Source organism: Cantharellus anzutake (assembly GCF_015039405.1).
Source record: "Cantharellus anzutake strain C23 chromosome Unknown EI90scaffold_49, whole genome shotgun sequence".
Taxonomy (NCBI): Eukaryota; Fungi; Basidiomycota; class Agaricomycetes; order Cantharellales; family Hydnaceae; genus Cantharellus; species Cantharellus anzutake.
Window position 1 is genome coordinate 193266 of NW_024066999.1, and position 13408 is coordinate 206673.

Below are 13408 nucleotides of genomic sequence, written 5' to 3' on the forward strand. Positions count from 1 at the left end.
GGGGCAAACGGACAGTGATCGCAAGCACCTTTGTGTTTTTTATGATATGCCATACCAGCACAGGGTGCTCCCCCGCGCCCCCGGAACAGATGCACAGATGTATGACGTGCAACACCAAATTTTTTTTCGGAAGTATGGTACTTTTTTCGGCTTCATTAATGGTTCGTTTGCATCCACTCAACTTGAGCTCAATTTGATGTCGTCGTCATCGCAAGTCCACCGATCCTCTGTCCATACATTGACACACAACTTGCACTCCACCCTGGCGGTACACATTAGTAACATACTGAGGTTGAGCCTGAACATACAGTTGTGGAGGCGTCTGCTGCTTCGGCAAGTAATGTTTTGTTTGCGGTGACTGTCCCATCTTCGCTGGTGGTACGGAACCCATTACGGGTGCTGGACATGGCAACATCATTGTTAATGATGATGGCGACGACGCTGTCATCGAAGTTGAGTTAGTTGTAGGGTGGGTGTGGGTGGAGATAGGAGTGGGTGACTTTGAGAGTAGTGTGGAATTGGGAGTTGATGAGGTGGAGGATGTGGGTGAAGAGAAAGATGTATTCATGGCAAGCTGAGGGCTAACAGGTGAACGGGAAGAAGAAGAAATTGATGTGGAAGGTAATGGGTGTCCATGATGAGAGCGTGAACGAGGCGATGAAGTGGCCGACCCCAACGGTGTGGCGGCCCTTGAAGTGACAGGCATTGTATTCCCACTCTTGATATGGGTATTCTTCAATGTATTCGCTAACGTCGTCATCATCGTCGCACTCGAAACGGTATTTGAAGGCATCCCTGGGCTCATACCCGTCACCGATTTGAATGGCTTCGAAGCAGCTTGTTGAGACGAGGGAGATTGAGGTGATGAACAAGTGGGCGTTGAAGGAGTTGATGGTGGTGCGAGTGAGTTAGAATGGGAGAGTGCTGAAGCAGAGGTGTCGAGTTTCCTGGAAGGCTTCGATAACGAACCTGTTGATCCAGCTCGGGGACGTGTGTGGAGAATTGAGAGAAAGATGTAAAGTTGTTCGTGAACGCATTTTCAGCATGATGACGAAAGTCGGGATGAGGGCCATGCTGTCTCGAATGAGCAGGTGATGGATGAGAGACGTCCGTGTGATGTCGCCGTCGCTGCTACCCCAGGGTTAGATGCTGATGAGAATGAAACACTGATGCTGGTGGGCAGGGCTCGGCATTGCGAAGTGAGGTGATTGTGGCTGGCGATGTTATTGAAACATCGCGATGTCAGATACTGACAGGGCAGAACGAGGAGGAGCGGTGGCGTGATAAAGAATTTGAGGCATCCCATGGTGTACGTCCATCAGCAGCGAGGGTTGATGTTATGGCAACTGTTGCAGGGATGGATGAGGGTTCATACTCCCCGTTCATATGTATGGGTGAGCCAAGATTTGGCAAGTTGATGTGATGCTGCATGACAGGAGAACCTGCTGGATTACCATTTGGAGTGTTGCCATTTATATCTGCCTGACCACCGCTATGACGTGGCCATTGTCTCACAGGAGGCAACTCCAACGGCATGCCCATGGTGGACATGTTCATCACTGGCGGCGCCCCATTCGCAGCATTGTTCGCCATATGGAGGCCGTGATAAGCTTGAGGTGGTGGCATCATCATCATGCTGTTGCAAGGTACACCGTAAAACTTGGTGCTGCGGTAATACTGTTGCGCCACGGATATCTGAGATGGCTGAGATGGTTGGGATGTTCCATTTGGGATGGGATATTGCGGCACACCTTGGGGGCCCGGCGTATAGTTGAACGGTAATGTGCTGTGGAATGGCATGCCAGTGATTTGAGGCACGACCACGGGGGACTACTGCATGATCTGAGAAGGTGGACATGTAGGAGAGTTTGCGTAAGACCCGAGTTAAGATCTATGGGTGAAACGGAGGGAGTGGGTGGACGCATGGAAGTTGGGGATAAATGAGGGGAGGGATTGTATGATGGAGTAGGTTGTGGAGGCGCTGGGCCTGCAGAGGTTTGGGGTTGCGATGAAGCTGATGTTGTCTGGTGCCACGCTGCCATAAGTGCCCGTTGACCAGACTCCTGTTTAGCGTTGGCATACAGTTCAGCGTTGCAGATGTGGCCTTTGTCCACCAATAACCCAATGAGTTCCGATTCCCCAAATAGAGAAAGACGCGAGGGAATATACCTATCATGGCAGATGAGTCCCGAAGACCTATGCATGCAAATAAACACCGTACTGAGCATCAAAGTCATCAATCAATACCCATTGCTCCTCTTCCATCACTACCACATCATCGTCGAACCTCCACTGCTCATTGATCTTCCGCACATACTCATCCTTCATCGCCCTCATCCGACTTGATATGAACGGTCAACTCTTTCGGTGAGTGGGACCAAAGTCCACCCTCAGATGAGAGAGTTGATGAAAATAATTGCGGAACTGGGGGTGGGGTATTCTGAGGATCTCCTCTTCTTCTTCCGTGGAACGGGCAACGATCGATGAATGACGGCCTGCCTTGCCCTGTACGTATTCAGATCGAGAATGGTGAACGTCCTGTGTGCTCTACCGAGGGCTTTGATGGTGATACAGCGAAGGAAAGAGCGTGAAAAAAGTGAGCTGAGATGGGTAAACTCATCGGGAGCTAAAATAGGCAGACAATCAGAAAGAAGACAATTAATATGTGAATCTTGACTCTGACATCTAAATAATCCTCCCAGCCCGAGTTCTTCGCATTGGCGCTCGATCTCCTTAGCAAATGACTCAGCACGCTCATGTGGATGCACTTGCTCTTCAAGGGCCAGATAGGGCAAATTTAAGTCTGTAGGATCCTTACTTCGTCACGGTATTTTCAGCGACATGGCGCTTTTTCATGTTAGCAAATTAAATACCCTCAGTTCCATCCTTGTCGACTTACTTCTGCTCCAACATCATCTTCAGCCGCTTGGCCAACACGCATTCAGGGTCCACGAGTAGTTGGTCATCTGTCCTCAATGAGAACTGTGGATGCTTCCTCTTCAATTCGATAAACCTGATCCTCGCTTCGAGAACACTATGCGCATCCTTATTGAGCTCCAACTTCTTGACCTCACGCAAAATGGTTAAGTTAGCGAGATCTTTCGCCTTGATAAGCTCCTGCTGTAGCCATGAGACCTTTTCGGCAGGTGTTGTATCCATCCGATGGGTCTTACGGACTGACTTGACATCTCGTCGACGAAAACACACATAAGCATCTTCAGAATTGGATTCGTTGAACTGGTGGGCTTTCTCAATGGGTGTCAAATGTAACTTAACACACAAACACTTACATTTAATGAGGATATTATTTTGTGGCCTTGGCGAGCGATTTTCTGCTCCTTGCAGTGGGGGTATATTGTTCAAGCGGGCCGAATAAGATGAGAGGGGTCTCAGACATGGGGATGAACTATGAACGAGGCGAAAAGAGTTGGGGATAGGGGTTAGCACAGACTTGGCTATAACATCAATATCCCCAAAACATTCATCAGTGACTCACAGGGTAAGGGCCAGCTACATGTGTGGAGAAGTCGATAAGGTTGGGACGGAGTGATGCCCCCTCTGCTTGGACAACAGCGACGAAACGAGCGGCAATCATGTCAGCCTCTCCAGGTATCCCGTTAGGACCGTGTGCACTGTGGATGCCCTGTGCGAGAAGTCCCTTCCATTCTGAGCATATCTGCAAATACGTTTCATGTTGGAGGGCTAAGACAGCGCCCACTCGATACAATGCCAGACACTCCCATAACAGGACAGTGGGAATTGGATGGAGGTTGGTCATGGCGACCCAAATATCGTGGCCAACCCACAGTCTCCATTGGAGTGCATAGCCGAAGACATTTCACAGCACGTGAGTTCTTGTGCTGGCAACCCAGAAAGCTTGGCCCAGGCTTTGTTTGGAGATGCTCGATCTGACTGAAATTCGTTCACGAGACTAGGGAAGCAAGGAAGGTGTGACGGACATCGTGAAGTGGAGAGAAAATGGTTCAGGGTGATACGACTGATTCCTCAAGCCCAGAGCTGCATGGTTGCTGGGGCACGCAAGACGATGAGACCATAGCACAACAGCCACATGGCAGAGAGTTGTTGAGCGACAAACCCGGCAATGTCCGATAGTTCTTTCCACCTTTTCTTTTTCCCCCCAAATAATCCACCATTGATTCATTTGAATGTATTATTAAATCCTCCTTCTATCGGCCTTCTATCGATGCTTATAATCCACTTATACAATACTTATATGTACTTATCACTTCTATTGAGGACAACGGGGCCATGCAATTCCTTGCAGACCGATTATGTAGGATAGATATTCCTACCTTGCATCCTCCTGTAAATTATCAGGCAGCCAAAAATTGACATGAATTTCTTACACTCAAATAGTCGTGCCCCCGTCCAGCTATTGTATTGAGTTTATTCTTGCACACTGTCCATAGGCTTGAATGTGGCATATTTGGGGCTGACTTCGACAGAGATAGGATCACACCACCTAGGCCGCTGTCTTCCAGCCAAAAATCAACCACTCTCTCTCACCAGGTAAGCAAGCCAAAGTTTTCTGCCATCAACGTCCCACTATTGAGACAACTAGGGTTCACTGAATTGATATTATTGAATATTCACACCGTAATGTACAACGCACATATTAATTATTTCTTTTACAAATAACAGGCTCACGGAATTGGGATCGTTGAATACCGTTCATACAATATTTCCCTCGAATTTACACACCCAGTCCTCGTGATCGCTCTTACACATACACAACGAGGTTCACTGAAAAAATTTTTCATCCCATTTCTTTTTCTTCTCAAACTCACATTGACTTTTGTTTCGATTGTATTTAGGGAGTGTTGAATATTAATATTGTACATGAGAAAAAAAAGACTGGGACCGCCGGCAGAAATGACGATGTTGGGAGGAGCTCGCAAAAATGAGGGTGTTGGAAGCGAGGTGTGCCAGGATGGGCAGGTGGCAAGAGCCACCGAAGGTGCATGGAGCCAAAATGATGGGATGGAGGCTGGTGTGTGGAGCGAGAAAAGAGGCGAGATGAACGCTGCTGACATGTGGCGATTTCATCGCAACGATATTGGCCGGTGGAAGCGACAATGAAGGGGGAATTGGGCGGGCTGTGTCGAAGCGAGCAGAGAGGCGAGCGATGAACGCTGCCGATATCGAGAAATTTCACCGCACATGAGTCAAGTCTGAATGAGTAGACATCAGAACATCAGAACGTCGGCAGAGGCGATAAGGTAAGAAGAGGGTCAAACGCACCAGCTCGGGATCCGTGTATGGGGAGAGGGGGGGGGGGGGGCGGAGCGCTTGCCCGCAATGGGGACGGCTTTTGTCTTGGCCTGAAGTACGGTCGAAATCCATGTCTACGCTGGCAGGACACAAGGCAGCGCGCCGAGACGTGTGACGCTGGCCTGTGGGCGTCGAGCATGACCACTCGCAAAAACCGCCAAACTGCAACCGCCTCCATCGATGTTGAGGCCCGAACCGACGAGCCACGCCTGAAGTCGATGCACCAGCACCGTCGAGCACGACATCCGACCGAGGCACGAACGGGGCGTCCACTTGCTGTCGGCTGTCAAAGCCCAGCATGGGAATCGCACGTGCCGTTGGTTTGTTTTCGTTTTCGTGTTTTCCTTTCTTTCTTTTTTTTTCGCGCTCAAGTCCAGTGGCCCGTGACCGTTCGAGTTCCAGCTGGACAGCCACGGATGGAAAGCGATTTAGCATTCAACGGGTTCAATCGCGCCAGATGTGCGTACTTATAGACCACCCGTTTTGCGGCTGTCAGCCGATGCAGCAAATCTTGAGTGCCTCCCACGCACGATTAGGAGACCGGCTGATTGTATGCAGCGAACCACTGCGATTGGCCCCGACAGTCTGATACTGCTCTGATTGCCATGCAGCCTCTTGGTCTGGGGGTATGGGTTGGGTCTATTCTCCACATCGGGTGCATTATACGACAGTTACAACCACCCAAGATTGAGTTCACGCCGATGTTTTTGGCTCAACTAAGGTTTGCTTAACCAATCATAAATTATTATTCCCACTTCGTTTTTTTATGAGATGTACCGCTATGTAACAGCGGTTCTAAACTGGGTAAATCGACAAGCTAACCTATTCTCATGAACCGTCCAATCGATTCATTATAGCAATTTGGTACTCGGAGCCAACTACTGTTCGCGATGATCTGGCTGGTGCTGAGTTTTGCGTGATCGAGGATTTCTCCACATCCGAGTTTGATTTCTGCTCGTATCTTCGATCGAGTGTCTGGGCAATCCTCCATACAATGTACGAACCATATCTAAATGGAGTTAGGTTAGTTCCCGCCCGAGGGATTTATCATGGCCACTTACACTTGAACGACCATCAAACAGCTCAGCAGGATGACCATCAATGCGTTTGTCGCGATATCCATTTTTAAGGTATTATTTCGCGCTTGGGTCTTGCTCCACTTAACGAACAGATAGACTCCGAATGCAAACTTGCAGAGACTAGGCGCGATGAGTCAGACCCTACACCAAATCTAGCCAATTGATCAAACCTACAGTGACTGCACGGCTGAGAACTCCAATGCAAAGTTTGTTATATTTTTTGGGAAACGGAAACGATCTGTGTTACGAAGGAGGGATGTGAGGAAAGTGTGATCTTGTCGAGAAAGACGCTTTTCACTCACACATTAGAAGTGCAATGAAGATGGACTGCTCAGTGGTTGCTTGGAAGATCCAAATGTTCGCGAGGATGAAGATGTGGGGGTGACGAGTGATTTGCAAAGCGCTCACGAGCAGGATTATAGCGAAGATGGTCTACCGGTGCAAACGTGAGCATGAGGTGAGAATGATGACTACGATACTTCAACTTACAACAACGTGATGGGTGATGAGTTGCCACCTCATGGATGGTCGATACGTCAGTTCGAACAAATCTGATGTATCAAAGAAGCTAGAGAACATGCACTGAACAACTGGAGAAAACGCTCACATAGTCCAGCGATCATCACCCCACATGCCCGTATAAGACTAATCATCTCATAGGTATACTTCCCAGCCAGCACTGGAGAGGCTATGAGCTGGAGTAAAAGCACAATGGTTGTGTAAACGACGTTCAAAATATCTGGACCACTGGGCTTAGAACACCAAATGCAAAGAGTCTAATCCAACACCTACAAATAATAGCAGTCCGCTGGTTTTCAAATGACAGCGTGGGATACACTGTGCTGTACCGTTCAAATCCTGATTGAACAAGTTTTGCTGAGATATAGAGAATAACCCAATATACCACCATCGATATGGGGAACCATGCGACAGTGGTGGGGTAAATTCGTTCAGTGCTTAGAGCGACCAGAGCTTCTTGGGACCCTGAGGAAAGGCCAGAAATATCTGCCGGTCGTAAGGAGGATTTCCAAGCAATGAGTGTTTGCTGGAAAGGAGATGCTGTAACATTAACATAATCCCTGGAGACGCATATATTGGTTCCATTAGGACCTATCTCCGGACAATAAGTCTGGGGCCTGAGTGGGACTAAGTTCCTGTGAAGATATCTGCACATGATATTCTAATGAGGGGCGGGAGATTAATTCTCATCAGAAGTAATATAAGACGACAGATTTCGTACCTTGTCTCCTAATTGCCACGCAAAGCTACTGGGTGGGGGTTGGAGTGCCTGATACTGCATGCACGCATCGATGCTGTGTATATCATTGTGAAACAATGCTCGAGACGGGGGAATCGAAGTCGACATACGTGGCATACTGTTGGTTATTGCCCGTGCAATACTGCGAAGATACTTGGCAAACATCCTGAGCCATAAATTGGGTCACCAAGGAAGAATTATCTATTTGGGATGTTAAAGTTGTGTTGATTTGCTGAGATATCCATGGAACGAGTTTGGGAAGAACGTAGTCGAAGGCGGCAGGCCGATTCCGGAACGCGACGTCGAATGAAGAAATCTTCAAATCGTCGTCGAATACCACCCACATGTCCACTTGGAGGGGGAGGACGAAATTAATCGAGTTGTAGGTGAAATTGACGATGACACTTGCTGCCACTACCGGAGGTTCGACAGACATGGATTGGGTAGTCAGCGAGGATGGGATGCCGAACAGGGATGGCTCGCTGGTCTGAGAAAGTTGAGATAGCAATCCATAAACGTATTCCATACTGGGCTGGGATCCATTAAGAGCTGTAGGGTTTTTGGTCATTCAAGGACGAAAACCCGCGTAGTTGAGAGCATTTACTTATCGTGCCATCGACACGCCCAACAACGCCAGGCGAGAAGAACGAAGGAGTGGTTTCATTTGCAAATATCCCATTTATGGGCGGGAGGAGACTTCCAGAGACACGTTATTCGAATCTAAAATTGCAGAAAAAATCGACGAGGTATCACGGACCTTTCTCCAAAAGTTTGGAAGGCTCGAATGTAGTCGATTGGCTGTAGGCCAGCGACAGACGTTAGGCAAGTAGAAATCAGCGCCAAACTGGCTAATAGACGCATCGCAGAAGAGTGAAAATTGAAGGAAAGAGGGTGGATTGTCTGGCAGCTTGGAGCATACCTCAGGGCTTAAATTTAACTGACACCTGGAATTGAAGCCACATCCGTGGCGACATCAATTAGTGCCATTACTTTCCCTGGAACCTTCATAAGATAGAGGAGATAAACTCAAGCCGCAAACAAGCTTCGCCTGATCGGGTGTGATCCGAAGCATGGTCTGTCGCACCCGGGGGTAGCCAGGCAGCGCCTCTGATTGCCTGGATGAACCTTTACCAGCGAACCCTGCCAGTAAAGTCATATCGTCCATAGATACCGGTATTATCTCTAACCGAGACCAAGACCAAGCTGTCCCGGAAGAATAACAGGAAGTCAACGGATCCAATGCCCAGATAAGAGGATCCACAACGTTTGTCACTGAAGAATAGAACCAATGAGCCTCGGGGATTCTCGTCACGGTGTTTGCAGCACGATGTGTGCACATGAAGCCCTCCAACCAGAAAATTAAGCACTGTGTGCATGAATACTGTTGCTGGGTAGAGTGCTTAATATTGACACTAGGATAAAACGAATTCTAGCAAAAGATGAATGCACTCGAACCAATTTAAGGTTGTGGACGACGAACAATTAGTCATTTAACACCTTGTACCGTGTATCCTGGCGTTGAGATCGATGCACAGCCCCAGCGCGTCAATGATGCACAGCCACGATGCGCACGTTGGTCCCCCGTCCATCTTCCATCCTCCATGCGACCAAGGGGTTGTCCTCTATCGCGAGTGTTCCGGTGGGATGAACGAGTCAATGACTATAGATCCTCATGATATTGTTCCGATTCTCGCCTCTCAGTGAAAGTAGGTATTTCCATTCCATTCTTCGGTCGGTCGTGTAAGTATGTATGATAATGCCATGGTGCTTTCTGGTAATTTCAAAACAACCCATGTGAGCTGCCAACTGTTCATCCGCAAAAGTGGATGATTATCATTTACATGCAATAGTGGAATTGAGCTTGATGCATGAAAGAGGGTTATACAGGAAAGCCTACTCGTGGCGTTCCGTCACTGGAACATCGTTACAACCAAGTTCTTCTAAGCTTATGAAAATGTTAAAGCGTGTTCAACGCTATAGAGGCTGGTCACCTAGTTCAATGACGCTTTCAGAGCTAACCAGGAAATGTCAGAAAACCCCCGTATGCTTAACGTTTAAACCCGTGGGAGCAATATTTTGCTTTCTATTGTACATATCAAAACGCTTCCCGCTGTATTAAAAACGTGACCCATCGCAACTGATACGGGATTCTCCGACAATTCAACGCAGACAATCATGCCACGTGCTCTCTGGAATCATTGTTGACAAGTTGCTGAAGACATTCTGACAAGAATATTAATTCATTTACAGTCGTGTCAGAACAGTCATGGGCTGGAAACAGGTAGCGAATAAAAAAAGACAAGACCGCGACGGTGCTATCGCTCGCTTTAGGTCGGACGACACCGACACGTTGAATGAGTACACGCGGGCTAATGGTGCGTGTTCATCCCTCATGGCGCTGGGAATGAAACTAAAAGTATTCTTATGTCCGAAACATAGCCGCTCAGATAGTGGAACATATAAAAAATCGCGATACTGGCTGGACTGCTGAAAACGTGTTGCGCGCCTATATTCGTCGCGCGATTGTCGCGCATGAAGAAACAAATTGCATCACTGAAGGTTCTTGTTGTCCTTATGTTGGCGTGATTTGTTCCGTAATTGAGAACGTTATTGTATAGTCATGTTCGTGCTAGCAATTGAGGAGGCTCGGCGGCTCGACGAGGAATTCGCCAACACTGGCGTCCTCCGCGGACCTCTTCACGGCGTCCCTATAAGCCTTAAGGACTTGTGTGCGTGCGCTCTCTTCTCGTCTCCTTAGATGACAGTGAGATTCTCTAATCTGTTTTCCTCCAGATCACGTTCAAGGCGTAGACTCGACGATTGGATTCACGAGGTTATTACAATCTACACCTTGTGTGGCATTGAAACCATGTTCACATCCCTCCGCACAATTTTATTACTTAGATGGGCATACAAACCTCGATCTGAGGATGGGGATGTGAGCAACTTCCCTTCAACCACTCCAAAGAAAGTCAAGTCATATACTTCCGTCCTATATAGCTCGTTGCGGTTGTCCGCGAGGCGGGCGGGATCCCGTTCCTGAAGACAAACGTCCCACAAACACTGCTATCTTTTGAATGTGTGAATCCACTCTGGGGTCGCACGAGCCATCCTCTTAAAACGACGGATGGAAAGCATGCGTTCACTTGTGGTGGCAGCAGCGGTGGCGAAGTAGCTCTTTTAGCACTTGATGGTTCTCCTCTGGGATTCGCTTCCGATGTTGGCGGTTCTCTGCGCATCCCGACGCATTTCTCTGGAGTATACTCCATCAAACCTACGCCGGGAAGGATCACCCATCACGGCGTTGCAGGTGCTTGCAATTCTCCTTTCTATACTCTCCCCTCGCTAAATACTTGTGCGTGGCCTAGATCCTTATCCAGGATTCGAGGCTATACCTGTTTGCTTCGGACCAATGGGCAGGCAAGACCTCGAGTGTCTTCGCTTGTCATCAAGTCGCTCATTGCTCCCATCCTTCTTTAGGTCCGTTGCAGATATTAAGCTGAGCTGCGAAGCGCTTTTTGGGAAAAGTCGTGCCAGGGTGCCTCTACCTTTCCGGAAGGAACTGAACCTACTTCCTCACGGCAAGAAATTGAGAATTGGTTATTATCTCTCAGGTACGAGGCCGAACGAACCACCCCAAACAGTCTTAATTTAACCCCCTCCAGACGGGATTGTCAAAGCCTCTCCATCTTGTCAACGTGCCGTCATCCAAACTGTCAAAGGTCAGGCCCCAGTTTTGGGCCCACATTCACATTCACATGCTCACGAGTCCGGTTTTTAGCTCTCAGAGCTGCCGGACACGAATGTGTGTTATTCGGGCCTCCCAATGGTGAGACACCTGCACCTCATTCTTTCATTTTGCTGAACTCCCGCCAGTGCTCGAGGCAATGAGGATCTTCATTGCCTTGACCGCAGCCGATGGCTACAAGACACTGACTTCACATATTGGCCCAGACCCCCCAGTGCGTTGACCTTCCAAAATGTCCGCTCCAACCTGACGTAATTTGCTCTAGGAGCCGTCCTTGTTCCTCGTGACGCTGGGTCCCAAGTTGCCCAGTAAGTGAGCCGATGATCATTTGTGTTCAGCTGTTTCATCGCTGTGCGTCCGACACACAGAGTTCTTGAGAGAATTGGCTGCTTTCGTCGCAGAGAAAGGGATGAAAGACCCTCTATTCGCTCATTGTTTGCGAAATTCCCGGCGTAGATCGGTTCGCCAATTCATGGAAGCTGCTGCTGAGATGCAAGCTTACAATGACATGTGGAACAAGAATGTGGGATACTACACGATGAGTCGGCGAGCTTACTGACACATTCCTATAATGGAATAGGTGTGGGAGGCCCATGGGTTCGATGCCATTATTGCTCCTGCATTTGCAGTTCCAGCTCTTCCTCATGGGTATGTCCCCACCTTTGCTTAGGCTTTAGTTATCAAAAAGATATTCATTAACGAAATAGTATGACAAAGACCCTCAGCCCGCTGGCTGTTGCAACGTTCCTCTACAACGTTGTCGAAAGTGCAGTTGGAGTGATTCCTGTGACCCGGGTAGATCCCCAGCTCGACCAGTTGACGGAGGAGTGGGAGGGACCTTTCAAGCCAAAATCTCGAAAGTCTAAATCTGCAACTCCAGCTGAAAGTGCAACGGCAACCTCCACGGGAACTGAAAACGTTCCCGCCAATGCTGAAAGAGAATTCCCTCATGATAGTGGTCCTCACGGCTCGAAAATGATAGAGGCCGGTGTTTATTATGGATCTATGGGTGAGCCGAAGGCCTATAGGCCAGATGAGATGGAAGGGCTCCCAATCGGGATACAAATTATCGGGCGGCCATTTGACGACGAGAAAATTATTGCTTTGATGTCTCTTATCGATGGTCTATTGGGAGAACGAGGCTTCGGGCCAGGATCGTCTTCGAAATACGCGTGAGATCCGCCACATGGGTCCATTAAGGCCCACCTTCCACTCAATGGCTAGTAATTGTCAATATTTCGTGGCACTTGACGCTGTGATGCAGGTTGTAGTATCCCATATTCTACCAGTCATATACCACTGAATTTATTCTGTGTGAGTGAAGTGCCGCGGAGGAATGTTAAGCCGCACAGGGCCAAATCGGCGCCCGCGAAGAGCATTCCCCGAAATACATAGGAATTGCCGGCCGCACTGGACTGCCGATCGTGGAATTTCCTTGCCGTTCGAAGCATGATGGTACGTCACCACACCCAAGCGCAAGCACTCATGGAAGTGGGGACCTCTCGGGAGAAGCTCTGGAACTTCCTCGCCTTGCCGGATCGGATCATCAAGGCAGAGCTTGAGTTGATTGCCATGCTGCAGCCACGCGAGATGATGCGTTCCAATCCGGCGGCACTGCCAATCCGCGAACTCCAGCAGTAATGCCCGAAATAATGACTTGACCTTCAAAGGAATAGAGTCCTAGGATGGTCATGAGGCGAAGTACTCTTCGATTGATGATATGAACACTGTTGATTCCGATGATGGGTCCGTCAAGTGCGGTCTTAGGGGCTTTCCGTCTTGGGACGTCTTAATTCTGGTACAAGCTGCGCGTAACAACTATTCTGCAATCGGTGCTAAATTCGAATCATGCATGCAACCGTTCTGCCGACGAACGGGAGAACTTTAGTCAAGGCAGAGTCCTAGCTTGGACCAGCTGTACAGACGCAACCGGATGATATGATCGGGAGCATCATTCACAGCTTGTTACACACGTGCTTCGATGCTTTAGCGCGTTTTGGATAGAAAGGAGCGGACCATGGAACATCGTTA

At 48.7% G+C, this 13408-nt stretch overlaps 6 protein-coding genes across 6 annotated transcripts; 1 reads left to right on the forward strand and 5 right to left on the reverse strand.

Annotated features, from left to right (window-relative positions):
• Positions 1–177: 177 nt before the first annotated feature.
• On the reverse strand, positions 178–2328 carry EI90DRAFT_3128325 (uncharacterized protein; the record flags this gene model as incomplete). The annotated part of the gene is made up of 5 exons (XM_039064082.1): positions 178–262; positions 309–969; positions 1251–1695; positions 1752–2169; positions 2222–2328. The coding sequence occupies 5 exons, from the start codon at positions 2326–2328 to the stop codon at positions 178–180; spliced, it is 1716 nt and encodes a 571-aa protein (XP_038912485.1).
• Positions 2329–2390: 62 nt separating this feature from the next.
• EI90DRAFT_3128326 (uncharacterized protein) lies at positions 2391–3778 on the reverse strand (the record flags this gene model as incomplete). The annotated part of the gene is made up of 5 exons (XM_039064083.1): positions 2391–2626; positions 2684–2817; positions 2900–3245; positions 3291–3450; positions 3497–3778. 5 exons carry the CDS (start codon positions 3776–3778, stop codon positions 2391–2393), a joined length of 1158 nt encoding a protein of 385 aa, XP_038912486.1.
• Positions 3779–5136: 1358 nt separating this feature from the next.
• Positions 5137–5918, reverse strand: EI90DRAFT_2017036 (uncharacterized protein). Its single transcript, XM_039052432.1, has one exon. It carries the CDS (start codon positions 5725–5727, stop codon positions 5173–5175), a length of 555 nt encoding a protein of 184 aa, XP_038912487.1. The 5' UTR covers positions 5728–5918; the 3' UTR covers positions 5137–5172.
• An 82-nt stretch (positions 5919–6000) lies between these two features.
• On the reverse strand, positions 6001–7192 carry EI90DRAFT_2016975 (uncharacterized protein). Its single transcript, XM_039052431.1, has 8 exons — positions 7164–7192; positions 6979–7110; positions 6861–6922; positions 6780–6803; positions 6674–6712; positions 6546–6609; positions 6354–6491; positions 6001–6301 (listed from the first exon to the last, which is right to left on the reverse strand). The coding sequence occupies exons 2-8, from the start codon at positions 7002–7004 to the stop codon at positions 6121–6123; spliced, it is 534 nt and encodes a 177-aa protein (XP_038912488.1). The 5' UTR covers positions 7005–7110; positions 7164–7192; the 3' UTR covers positions 6001–6120.
• Positions 7102–8306, reverse strand: EI90DRAFT_2931113 (uncharacterized protein; the record flags this gene model as incomplete). The annotated part of the gene is made up of 4 exons (XM_039055043.1): positions 7102–7551; positions 7612–7684; positions 7740–8178; positions 8234–8306. Coding segments are annotated over 4 exons (1035 nt in total), but the record flags the coding sequence as incomplete, so codon positions are not given.
• A 1536-nt stretch (positions 8307–9842) lies between these two features.
• On the forward strand, positions 9843–12804 carry EI90DRAFT_3281780 (amidase signature enzyme). Its single transcript, XM_039066845.1, has 15 exons — positions 9843–10008; positions 10073–10188; positions 10248–10358; positions 10423–10462; positions 10534–10567; positions 10630–10939; positions 10998–11049; positions 11110–11243; positions 11295–11351; positions 11411–11458; positions 11506–11591; positions 11643–11685; positions 11746–11900; positions 11958–12025; positions 12085–12804. Exons 1-15 carry the CDS (start codon positions 9896–9898, stop codon positions 12551–12553), a joined length of 1836 nt encoding a protein of 611 aa, XP_038912490.1. The 5' UTR covers positions 9843–9895; the 3' UTR covers positions 12554–12804.
• The last annotated feature ends 604 nt before the right edge of the window (positions 12805–13408 follow it).

Bases quoted from the DNA above. Each gene is read 5' to 3' on its own strand.
- EI90DRAFT_2017036 (XM_039052432.1), bottom strand. From the start codon at position 5,727: ATGCTAAATCGCTTTCCATCCGTGGCTGTCCAGCTGGAACTCGAACGG.
- EI90DRAFT_2016975 (XM_039052431.1), bottom strand. From the start codon at position 7,004: ATGTGGGGTGATGATCGCTGGACTAT. The intron at 6,492-6,545 runs GTAGGTTTGATC...CATCGCGCCTAG, and splicing joins TTCTCAGCCGTGCAGTCACT to TCTCTGCAAGTTTGCATTCG. The intron at 6,302-6,353 runs GTAAGTGGCCAT...AACTCCATTTAG, and splicing joins TGTTTGATGGTCGTTCAAGT to ATATGGTTCGTACATTGTAT.
- EI90DRAFT_3281780 (XM_039066845.1), top strand. From the start codon at position 9,896: ATGGGCTGGAAACAGGTAGCGAATAAAAAAAGACAAGACCGCGACGGT. The intron at 10,009-10,072 runs GTGTTCATCCCT...AAACATAGCCGC, and splicing joins TACACGCGGGCTAATGGTGC to TCAGATAGTGGAACATATAA. The intron at 10,940-10,997 runs GTGCTTGCAATT...TGCGTGGCCTAG, and splicing joins CACCCATCACGGCGTTGCAG to ATCCTTATCCAGGATTCGAG.